A 13,142-nucleotide genomic window follows, 5' to 3' on the forward strand; every position below is an offset into this window, starting at 1 on the left:
GTATCCAATGACTTACAAACGCTGCATTGTTGGTCCTGCAGTTTTGACCTCCACAGTTTCTCATGCCAATGACTTGTGCAGCTTGATCAGCCAGCCTGCAAAAAACACTTTCTGCTTTTTGTTTTAATGTGGCTACCAGATAATTTCAGACGAAGACCTTTTATTTCTTGTGTTACAAGAAATTGCAAATACTCATTTCCAGAGGCAGCTCCTACCTTGGGTACAACAGGGTTCAACTAAATAACCCTCAGTAAAATCTTTCTGAACTTTATTTTTCTCTTGTGCTAAGCTTTCATTTTTTCTTGTGCTAAGAAGATGGCATATGCAAGTACCAGGCTCAGCCCCACAGCATACCAGAACAGAAAGTGGGCTACAGCTATGCAGTCAGTAGGGCATCTCCCTCAACAGCCCAAAAGTCACAGAGACAGGCACATGGTAGAATTACGATGAGTGCAAAAAAACAGCATGTAGGAAGAAGTTACAAGGTTCTTCACATCATAGTGGCATTTTTTTTCCCTCTTTTTCAACATTACAACTCAATATTCTCTTCTCAGTTTTATCTTGACAATCAATAAGCTATACTATTCTGGTTTGATAAGATGTGATCTTAAACTTCCACTGTTTTATGTATATCTCATATACGCACACACAACTGTACATCTAGTACAATTTTTTTTTTTTAAGATCCCTACCAGCTGAAAAGCATTAGAGCTGCCACATCTCTTATCACAGTACTTACAACTTGGATTTTGCTTTACTGCATTGCACTCACCATCCCAAGCTGAAAAGTCCTTGTGTGTTGAGCTTTTCCTTGCATGGAAGCTTCTAGACACTCTTATGGCCCTTCCTGGTACTTTTTGAGGGCCCTTTTTTTGAATGAAATTATAACTGTGTGTGCTACTCAGCAGTCATGGATTTATACAGTGGCATAATTATGGCTTTCATTTTCTTCTCAACTTTTTTCCTAATAATTTCTCACATTCTATTTGGTTGTGGTTTTCTTCATCAGCCCTAAGTCAATACATACTACTCTGCTTTTATCAGTGTTTCATTTAATTTTCCAAATTATTTTCCACTCAATTCTTTTGTTTGGAAGTATAAAGGGGATAAATCCCTAAAACCAAATATGCATTTATGACACTGCCATAAAAATCTTTAAGAAACAAGAACAACAGGAGGTTTTAATGGGAGCAGCAGTAGAGCCTAATCCATTTTGGTATTTAAGAGTCTGTATATCAATATGCAATGACAAAAACTGATAAAATTAAGATAATCTACAATCAGATCAGCTGTAGGTAGTCAAGAGAAACAGTTTTCGCCATGTGAATTTAGGTTGCTGCAACAGATCTGCAACGAAACTTGTCAAACAGAAAGGACCTGAACCCAGAGACCTCATAACCAGGGCTGAGCTCTGTATGAACTGAGAACATTTGCTTGCCTTGAACTCCAGGTGCCCATGAACCCTTCCAGTATGTTACAAATAATAAATGACAAAAACACCCAAGAGCTGTCCAAAGATATTCAGATGATATACATCTTACTATAACAGCTGAAAAGATCATTAGGACACTGATTCAAAACAGTTTCTTAATCTGCAGTAGAATACCTATCACGGGACATTGTCAGAGTATATGCTGATTTTTTTCAAATGAAATTATAATTTTTGCTGATGTTAATGCTAAGGGCTAGTATACAGACAATGACACTAACTCAGATGCCCTTCAGATACCAAAATCACCATAAATAGGAGACATAATCTTCAAGAGCATTTCAGATTTTCCAGAAAATATGGCTATAGTAGTTTCACAGAAACTATGACTATAGCAGTTGTAGTGAATAATTTTCTCACAGGCCTTTTAAAACTTAAACGTTTGACAGGTGCATGTGCACAGGTAGGCCAGACATAGTTGGATGTAAAGATGCAAATTTTGCCAGCTCATCTGGTGTATACGACTCTATACATAAAACTCCCAGAGGAGCTGCAGAGATGATTTAAAAATTAAAAACCTGTTTAGAGAAGGCATCAAAACACTCAAACAGGGAGGGTCCTCTTTCTCCCAGATTCTTGCATTTAATCTATTTTGCAAAGGCAGTTGCTTGCACCAATGCCCTGACAGAAATGAAACAATCTTTACTGAGGGAAAGGAAAGGTCTAATTGTAATCCTCCTCCTGTTATACATCAGGGCATTCATTAGCACATTTTTAATTTCCAGCAGCAAGGCACTCAGTTGCTGGATTCATACCTCTAGCTGTCCTGGCATTGCTGCTGGATTGCAGCCACAAAGGGGCTGTTTTGAAACAAGCTGGCTTGGGCACCAGCAAAACTACAGGCTAATTTACCCTGCCAAGAAGTTTGATGACTTGTTTAAGGGTCTTTTACTTAAGGCTGGACAGTTTACTGGAAGCTCTATAAGAAATCCTATCTGAAGACAACCTTTTTCTTGATTGACTGATAGTAAAGCATACATACCCTAACACTGATGTTATATCCAAATCCTAGAAAGAAATTCACCCAGAGATGCAGTAGGAATCTGACTGACATATACCAACATGTATATTCCTTACAAATGGAACCTTAGAAAATGTTTTTTTATATCTGATTTGCAGAAGGAAAAGCAGTTCAGGGTAAAACAACTTTTGATGACAAAGTCTATGATCTATCAGAAATAAATACACAGGTGCATAATATTGGCATTTTAGCCTAGTTATTTCAAAGACCCTAATCTTAATGCAGAAACTCTTCTGAGAATAGATGCCCACACTCCTTTAGTAACATAGTTCACTTGGGGGCCATGCAAATAAATTTTTCCAAAGGAGTTGATCAGTAAAACATTAAACCTTCATCACTTAATATCTTTAGCAAATACAGTAATTCACAAAACTTCATCATTCAACTACAACAACCAAATTCACCAAGCAATATTAATTTTAAAGCCAATATTTATGGTTCAGGAAACTGAGCCACAAATTTTTTTTTAGAAAGGACCAGCATTTTGGTGCAGTATTGCTAGCAGTATAGCAGGCAATTGCTGTATTTGCTAGCAGAGGCAAAATGCTATACTAGACATACCTGACATAGCTTCTCTACTATATAAAAATAAACCAACAAAAACTGGCAACCATAAGACCAGCATCTTAGTTCCAAAGCACAGATTTAGGCAGCGGCAGATTGGAGCTGATACCTGCTCTGTTTTAGTAATAAAGGCTTCCTTTTAGCACATATATTTAATTTTGATAGCAATAATACTGAAAATCAAATCTGTCTCCATCCTCAGACAAAAAAAAAAAAGGGGGGGGAAGTTATTTTCCGTTGCAAAAGTCAACAGGTCTTTCTTGGAGAGAGACAGAGACATTAGACCATAGCACCCAAATAAATGAATTTTAACAGTGTTATAGAAAAATACCTGTTCTTCTGAACATCCGTATCTTTACTTCTAAAATAAGAATAATCGCAGCTGTTTAGAAAAAGAATACTTGATTATTGTATATTTTACAGTAGTTCTCTAACAGAACATGACTTCTCAAATCACTGCTGTTACTTGGAGAACCAGCCACATTCCTCTCAAGCAGCTGAAAAAGTTTGTATCTGCAGCAAAATAAACACCGAGTTTGAATCCTCCCCAATACTACCAGTCTGCAGGATGATCAGGTGGAAAACCCAGCATGTAAAGCTAATATTAAGGAATAAAATCAGGAACAAGAACTGAAATAAGTCACAAAGCGACTAACAGCTGCTCAATGTAGTACACAAACCAACTTAGCTGCATCTGAATCTTACAAAAGCAGCAAGTTACCTGAAAGCATTCCCAGGAGCAAAACCTTTTTACTCAATAGCTACCAGACAACTTAAATTTCCCTTTTGCAGCAGTTCTCAAAATAATCAACATTTAACAGAGTATACTGTATGCTGAAACAAGTAGTACAAACACACGTGAACATAAAATTCTCATTAGATTTCAATTTGAAAACGTTTTGCTTATGGAAACAACACTCCATGACACATAGCAAAACTGTAAAGAGCTTCTATATTAAAAAGCTGCTGCCACACTTCCACTTCAGTGGATCAACTTTCAAATGTTAATAATCTTTACAAAGCTTGTTTTCATTGCAATTTGGCATATTGACTCTCAAACTAAGGTATAGGGGAGCTGTTTTGTATTTTTTAACAAAATATTTAATCAAAATGCACAGGGATATTTTCAAGAGCTATTTCCAATCTTGGACGGAATACAAAAACATTTGCTAACATAAAAAACTATCACATCAACAGGAGATGCTAGAATCTCACAATCTAGCAAGGACACAGAAGTTATTTTTCAGTGGCTCAGTGAAAACAGCTTTTGATTTAGTGTGTGACTTTTAATTACATAATAGTCTTGCTGACAAAATTAATATATGCCTCTGTAAGCAAGTGAGAAACTTAAGTGCAGTGTTGGGATACTGACATTGGTCAAACTGTATTCTGGCCTTCCTCCGGAGCTGTCCCTTCTCTACCTGTACATGCAAACACACCTTTGCAAACACTACCAGCCAAAACGGCTCAACCCAAAGCATTAGAATACCCAGCTGACTTCCTATTGTCTTTCTCCTGGATGGTGAACAGTTACGGTTTGAACAATGTTTAACTATAAGTGTAAAAATACTTTTTTCTTTTTCGATGCAGGTTTTGAGAATTGGAGGGAAAGAAGTTGCCTGGGGCAACTCATCAGTTATGTCTGCTTTGAGAAACAAGTCAGTCCTTGAAGTCACTACTGTAGCAGCAAATCCATACTTGTTCACATGTTCCACTAAATCATAGCAACCATGCAGCCACTTTTGATGTCCGCTAAGTGATACTGAAACCAAATTTCGATGTCTTAACTGAAAGACCATTCCATGTCTTTTCTTGTTAACAACATCCATTATTAATTTAATTTCTGACCTCTTCCTACTTAATAAAACATAGATGCTTTTCACCTATTATCTCAAATCAATAGACAACAAAATTAAACGTTTCTGTAATCTCAAAACCTAAGCAGAAGGAACCAACGCTCTAAGAGATGAATAAACTGAAAAAGGATCCAAAGAGAACACACACACACATTGGGCAAGTGCAGTGCTTGCTCACTTACTATTTCTTTACTCTCCACTTTGCAATTTATTTCTTGGATCCTCTCCAAAATGTCTTTCTCAGAAGGTTTAACTATTGCAGATCCATCGCTGAGTAGGGTAGCAATTTGTTCTTTAAAAGCCACTAAAGAGCCCTGAGCAGTCCTGGCCTCTTCTCTGCTGCTTTTCAAGTTTCCATCCAGCTCAGCGGAAGATTTCTTCAGATTGTGTAGTTCCCATTTTGAGGCATCCAAAACTTTCTGGTTAGCAGTCAGTTTATCTTGGAGGTTTCTGATGTCCATCTCCAAACTCTGTCTCCCTGTTATAGCGCTGTCAAGATCCTAAAATACATGAAAGATTAAACCAGACTTTTAAAACCTGTTATAACCCCTCTCCTCCACACACAAAGCAGGGAATAACTCAGAAGCAGGTACTGCAGATAGAGAAATCAGGATCCATATTGCTCATATGGGCTCAACATCAGGACTTCATAGGAAAACTCCCACTGAAACTGATGAAAGCCCAAAGCTGCTGTAATCACACTGTAGACTAACCTCTTGAAGTGGCCTTCAAAAACTAGTACATGAATAACATTTGCAGGTAAACAAAAACCAATTTTTTTATTGTGAAACTATAGCAATCTTATTTTTTTATTCAAATAATATAATTAGAAAACAGTAAACAAGATGTAACACAAATAAAGCCAAAGTACTATACCTCAGAGAGGAAATAATAGCATAGCACAGAATATTTCAGTTGGAAAAGACGTACAGTGCTGACCAATGTACTTTTACCCCTGTACTCGGCACTGGTGAGGCCACACCTCGATTACTGTGTTCAGTTTTGGGCCCCTCACTACAAAAAGGACATTGAATTACTCGAGCGTGTCCAGAGAAGGGCAACAAAGCTGGTGAAGGGTCTGGAGCACATGTCGTACGAGGAGCGGCTGAGGGAACTGGGGTTGTTTAGTCTGGAGAGGAGGAGGCTGAGGGGAGACCTCATCGCCCTCTACAACTACCTGAAAGGAGGTTGCAGAGACCTGGGGATGAGTCCCTTTAACCAAGTAACAAGCGATAGGACAAGAGGTTATGGCCTCAAGTTGCACCACAGAAGGTTTAGACTGGATATTAGGAAGCATTTCTTTACAGAACGGGTTGTTAGGTGTTGGAATGGGCTGCCCAGGGAGGTGGTGGAGTCCCCATCCCTGGAGGTGTTTAAGAGTTGGGTTGACATAGCGCTGAGGGATATGGTGTAGCTGGGAACTGTCAGTGTTAGGTTAATGGTTGGACTAGGTTATCTTCAAGGTCTTTTCCAACCTAGATGATTCTGTGATTCTGTAATTCAGGGCTGACCAAAAGAATACACACAAACTCTGAATATGGTGTAAGGAGCAGAATTAGAGATGATCCCTGAGATCAATTTACCTGAATGTGACAAAAATTCTTGAGATTATTTATGCATAGAAATGGGGAGTGAGGTGCCAAACAAAAAAAGACAATGATGTTAAGACAGCAGAAAAGATGGTGCAAATGCTCAAATGCCAATTTCACCTCAAAGAATAAATCCTTAGATTGTGAAACAGTCAGAAAAATTTTCAAAAAGGGAATTATTCTGAGCTATGTCATCATCTGAAGAAAGCAAAATCCCTATTACCCAAATTTGTCTGAGGAATAGAAGAAAGTCAACAAAGAGCTATGTGTCCTTCCACAGAGCCTACAACTGCCCCCGTCTGCTGCCCAGCTGGACTGCTGGTGTGCAGAAGCATGACTGGGGAAGAACTAATGGGATGGCAGTTCTATCTAGTATCCTTGTAAGTTCTTTTTTTTTAAAAAAAAAGAAGTCAGTCCTTTGCATTTCAGAAGTAATATGTTCAAAGACAACATCATCTTCGGTAGGGTGACAGGGTACTGTAAAATAAGGCTACCTGTTGAATAGCCCATAGGATTTACTGCTCAGGGACATCCTCAGATCTCTGGCATTTTGTCATGGTTCTCACTCAACCCCTGACACCTATGGTCCTTTCTCTCTAAGTCCAGAGCTTTTAAAAGTTATTTTCCCTTTACCTTCTGATGAATCAAGACTCAGTTTGGAAAGAAGAAAAAATAGCCAGTACATATATTTCTACATCAGTTGTATAGAAAATATTGACCCAACAGGGCAGAGCAGACAGACAGAACTGTGTACCTTGACCCATGATGCAAAAACAAATCGTGATAGAAAAGTGAAAGAAAAATAAGCCATCTAAACATAAAGGAAAAATCATATCTCTCATTCAGACAGTTTGTGAACCTCTTTCCTTTACTCACAGTACCAATATTAAGAGTGCTTACACCTTCATATACAAGAATAAAATTTGCAGTGAAATCAACTAAAAGTATAGCAAAAACTAAGACTTCATTCTTCAGGATATTATCTCATTGATAGGAACAAATGGGAAAGACACAAAATTATGTCAGAGGATGGCATATTTGTAGAGAGTGATTGAATTTCTGCAGAAGTTTCAGTTGTTTAGTAGAGACTCAGTAGGTGGATTGATATGAACTAAGATCGTGTACCTAGAGTTAAAGAATTGTTCCCAAAGCAGCTGTGAATATGGTGACCACTTGAGGGTCTCTTAGGGTCTATGTGTGCTTGCTGTGTAGCACAATAAGTCATCTGTATTAATGGAATACCTGCCAATCAAGTAGTAAACCTGGGAGTATTTATCGAGATCAGCACTGAGGATGGACAAAAAAAGGAGTTTGGGAGGCACCTTGGAAATAAAATATAAATATACAATACTAAAAATACTAAAATTTTTAAATAGCTTCAAAAAGAAAAACATGCAAACACATAAATGAAAACAAACCAAAACAAACCCTGTCATTTAGGAAATTATTTGTTACTACCCCTTTCTAAAGTAATTGTAGAACTCTCTTGGAAACAAATGTTGGCATGATTCCTTGCCATTCTCTCTTTTTTATTCTAAACAAGTCCTATCAATAGAAAATTCCCACCTGTGCTCAGAATTACATTATGGTAATTACAGCAAAGAATAAAGAGTGGTTTATTTCAATTACAGTTTTCAGCACTATGTATCTTTTCTTTCAGAAAGGCAGTGCAAAAGTAGTTTGCCAGTACCAGAGAGTCAATGTAATTAGAATCTTTTTTCAAATTGTGAACATCTGCAAACAAACACAGCTGAATCAAAAGATCAAGGTATAAAATAAGGAACTGCAGCCTGTTTATGCCCAAACATTGGAAAAAAAACAAACCACAACTAGCAATTTACAGAATGAAAAGCCATAACAATCAAAACATTAAAATTCTGAACAATCCTCCTTGAAACCTCTCTTGAATGGAGAGCATTTACACTGGCTAGCTTCAGCAAGGTCAGCCTAAGCACTGAACAGCATTTGGAAATTTAGGGACTGTGACATGTAAAGGTGGTATCCCAACTACATGCAAACCCCTAAGAGCCTAAGTGATCAGTGCAGGCAGATAAAACAATTTCCATCACTGAAGACTGAAAGGATGAAACTGCAACAGAAAGTATTTCTTTACAGAACGGGTAGTTAGGCGTTGGAATGGGCTGCCCAGGGAGGTGGTGGAGTCCCCATCCCTGGAGGTGTTTAAGAGTAGGGTCGACATAACGCTGAGGGATATGGTGTAGTTGGGAACTGTCAGTGTTAGGTTAACGGTTGGACTAGATGATCTTCAAGGTCCTTTCCAACCTAGATGATTCTGTGATTCTGTGTTTTCTCTTTGGCTCCTCAACATTTATGGCTAATGTCCCATGGCTCTGAATTATATAAAGGGTTTGGTATGCAGCTTGTAGGGTCAAAAAAGCTACCTAACACTGACACACAACCAATTTTGAAAACAGGAATAATCATGGAAATTGATGTTCAAAGAAAACAGAATTAGGTGGATTTACCCAGGGTAGACCATGTCAATGACACCTGTGTTAGACACCAGGGATGCAGTAGATCTACCATGGCCATGCTCACCTGCAGATGTAAAAAGTAGCACCAAGGGTTCTTTAACTATCTGAGACCAGAGCAAAAGGGCTCATATGACATAGTACTGTACTTAAAGGTACCCACTCAGGCTGGGACACAGCCTACGCACGCCCACCTGCTGGCACCCCTACCTGTACTAGACTAGAGAAGATGTAAGAGTACCCAGACCATTGTACAGGACACTGGCAAGGCCTCCCTCATGAGAAATCATGTGTTCTATATTAGGTCAGCTGCATTCACAGAAAATGCATTCAGGCTGTAACAGGTGGGGAAAATTACTTCTGCCTTTTAAGCAGAGAAAGAGAGGAACTCTTTTATAAGGAACAGCTAAAAGAGCTGTATTTAACACTGCAAAACAAAATGAAGGAGATACAATCGCATTAAACAGGCAGACAGATGAAAGAGAGGAAACAAGAAGGGATAAGATCTTTTAAGTAATAATACATATTAATACATATCCTCACTCTGTTGATCTCAATATCTACAATACATTTTTTTAAAGCTGTGATAACTCTTCCTTACTATACTGTATTCTTTCCTATTTCTCAAGATTTCAACTAGCATGTCATATACATACATGTCTGTTGGTCTGTCATTTCATCCAATAATCATTTTTTCAAAAGTGGATACTAGTCAAAATAGTCACTATTCGTGAGACAGTTTTAAGTGTCAGTTTACATACTATAAATAATAATTAATCTATTTCCACTTTGAATTTCCTTAGCATGTCTGAGTGAACACTGCCTACTCCAAAGTGATCCAGGTGGTCACACTCAAGTTTTCCAGAGCTTTAAATTACCTCTTCTAGTTCTCCCTTCCTAAAGGGAAAAAAAAAAAAACAAAAAAAACCCAACCAAGCAAAAACCAAAACCAAAAAAAACCCACCAGTACAACTGAAGCAGATTCAGAGAAAACACAACAGGTCCACCTCCCAAAAGTACTGTAGCATTTTCTTATGGTTGTAAGTAAATACAAATGTAATTGCTCATTTACCTAACTGTATACTGCAAAAATGAAGATATTCACTTTCATCTAATGCAATAGATTAAAACAGGCTGTGAAAATGGTTTTTCTCTAATTATTTTGCATGCATGGCATTACAGAAGTATGCCCCACACTATTAAAAAAGCCACTATCGTGGCTTTGCAGATGAGGTTATGATAACACTGACTTTTATCTTCAGCACCACCTTTCATCTTAACTTCTAAAGAAAAAAAATATCAAAGAAGGTACAAAACCTCTCTTTTTGTACTGAAATTTTTGGCCCTAGGAATGGTTTTGTTCAATTTTAAACTGCTGAGCAAATTTATTTTTATTTACATGAATTTTTAAAATCTGTGGGCTTCCAATACTAAAAAGTATCCAACCACATTTTCTTATCCATTTGCATGTTGGAATCAAGCCCAGGGGCTTGCAAGTTTGGCAAAGTTTAGTTTCAGAAGCTCTGCAAAAGTCTTCCCACAAAACACCTTCAGAAGAGAGGGTAACATGAAGGCTTCCCTTTCCAGTGAGCCCTCTGAAGAGCTGTGAAGCTTTAATTAACAATCTTTCAGGAACCAATGGCTGTCCCATGTACAGAACTGGAGGAATTACTGATTATTTTTGGTCAAGATTCACTAATAACAACAGGGCCATTTTCTAAAGGGCTGTCATGAGATTTTATGTGAAACATTCAGACTGTGTCATATAGCAGCAGCAGCTGTTAACATTGAGATGCAGACTTTGAATCAGGAAGTCCCAGACTGATGGAAGCTGAGAGGATATATGGCCAAAAGTATTTCCGCAAACTTGCCCACACACCAGCTACTGGCCACTTGCGCAGTTTAGACAACACTTATGTGGCCTGACGTAGCAGATTCCTGCATAACTGCTGTCCTTCACTAGCATCTATCACTCTACAACCCCTGGCACAACCACAAGTCCTTCTCCTCCCTTTTATTTCTTGGAGCAGCCGTGTGTTAACCAATGCCCTTATTACACTTCCAGGGGAAACTCTGGGCTTTTGGGCTTTCATCTGTTTTGAAGAGCAGAGTATTTAGATTAAATAATTTGAGAGGGTTTTATATCATGATCCTTTATGGGATGCAAGAGGAAACACAGTGACAAAGGATGAGGAAAAGGCTGAGGTACTTCATGCCTTCTTTGCCTCAGTCTTTAATAGTAAGACCAGTTGTTCTTGGGGTATCCAGCCCCCTGAGCTGGAAGACAGGGACAGGAGCAGAATGAAGCCCCCATAATCCAAAGGGAGATATGGTTAGTGGCCTGCTACATCACTTAGACACACACAAGTCTATGGGGCCAGACAGGATCCACCCAAGGGTACTGAGGGAGCTGGTGGAAGTGCTCATGAAGCCACTTTCCATCACTTATCAGCAGTCCTGGCTAACCAGGAAGATCCCAGTGGACTGAAGGTTAGCAAATGTGGTGTCCATCTTCAAGAAGGGCTGGAAGGAGGATCTGGGGAACTACAGGCCTGTCAGTCTGAGCTCGGTGCCAGAGAAGGTTATGGACCAGATCCTCCATCACGGGGCACGTACAGGACAACCAGGTGATCAGGCCCAGTCAGCATGGGTTTATGAAAGGCAGGTGTGGTGGTTTAGTCCCTGCCAGGGTCTGAGACCACGCAGCTGCTGCCCCTCCCCCACAAAGGGAGTGAAATACAAAGCCCCGGGGCTGAGATAAGGAGAGGTTTAATACAACAGTGCAACAGCAACAAAACAAACAACAACAATAACAATAACAGTAATAACAATGAACAGAGCAAAATATCTACCGATACAGCAGTGAGAGCAGAGAGATCGCATAACACACACATTAACCAACTCTTCCGCGCTCCCGCGCTTGGGCGCCAGGAGGTGAGGTCAGCACGGTATATGAATAACCGGGCTAGAGCTTCCCTCCCACTGCTGGGGAAACTTAACCCTATCCTAGCTAAACCAGGACAGCAGGTCCTGCTTGACTAACCTGATCTCCTTCTTTGAAAAGGTGACCTGCTTAGTGGATGAGGGAAAGGCTGTGGATGTTGTTTACCTTGACTTTAGTAAAGCCTTTGACACCATTTCCCTCAGCATTCTCCTGGAGAAGCTGGCTGCTCATGGCTTAAACTCTTCACTGGATAAAAAACTGGCTGGATGGCCAGGCCCAAAGAGTGGTGGTGAATGGAGTTAAATCCATTTGGCAGCTGGTCATAAGTGGTATTCCCCAGGGCTCAGTATTGGGGCCACTTTCATTTAATCTCTTTATCAGTGATCTGGACAAGGGGATTGAGGGCACCCTCAGTAAGTTTGCAGACAACACCAAGTTGGGTGGGAGTGTTGATCTGCTCGATGGTAGGAAAGCTCTACAGAGGAATCTGGAGAGGCTGGATCGATGGGCCAAGACTACCTGTATGAGGTTCAACAAGGCTGAGTGCTGGGTCCAGCACTTGGGTCACAACAACCCCGTGCAATGCTACAGGCTTGGGGAAGAGTGGCTGGAAAGCTGCCCAGCAGAAAAGGACCTGGGGGTGTTGGTTGACAGTCAGCTGAATATAAGACAGCAGTGTGCCCAGGTGGTCAAGAAGACCAACAGCATCCTGGCTTGTATCAGAAATAGTGTGCCCAGCAGGACCAGGGAAGTGATCATTCCCCTGTACTTGGCACTGGTGAGGCTGAACCTTGAATACCGTGTTTAGTGTTTGGCCCTGCACTGCAAGAAAGACATTGAGGTGCTGGAGCATGTCCAAAGAAGGGCAACGAAGCTGGTGAAGGGTCTAGAGCACAAGTCTTATGAGGAGTAGCTGAGGGAACCGGGGTTGTTTAGTCTGGAGAAAAGGAGGCTGAGGGGAGACCTCTCTACAACTACCTGAAAGGAGGTTGTAGCAAGGTGGGTGTCAGTCTCTTCTTCCAAGTAACAAGTGATAGGACAAGAGGAAATGGCCTCAAGCTGTGCTATAAGAGAGGTTTAGACTGGATATTAGGAAAAAATTTTACACCAAAAGGGTTGTCAAGCACTGGAACAGGCTGCCCAAGGAAGTGGTTGAGTCACCATCCCTGGAGGTATTTAGAAGACGT

The 13,142-nt window shown here is 39.9% G+C and overlaps 1 protein-coding gene across 3 annotated transcripts in view; it reads right to left on the reverse strand.

The window, feature by feature from the left end:
• The window catches only part of LOC141940952 (coiled-coil domain-containing protein 170-like), a 71,149-nt gene that overhangs the window by 15,373 nt on the left and 42,634 nt on the right, over positions 1 to 13,142 (reverse strand). For all 3 annotated transcript variants that reach the window (XM_074862841.1, XM_074862838.1, XM_074862840.1), the window contains one exon: positions 5,113 to 5,430. In XM_074862841.1, the coding sequence (XP_074718942.1) occupies positions 5,113 to 5,430 (318 nt within the window). The remainder of the gene's footprint in view (positions 1 to 5,112; positions 5,431 to 13,142) is intronic.

The sequence above is a fragment of the Strix uralensis genome, chromosome 3 (genome assembly GCF_047716275.1).
Source record: "Strix uralensis isolate ZFMK-TIS-50842 chromosome 3, bStrUra1, whole genome shotgun sequence".
Classification (NCBI taxonomy): Eukaryota; Metazoa; Chordata; class Aves; order Strigiformes; family Strigidae; genus Strix; species Strix uralensis.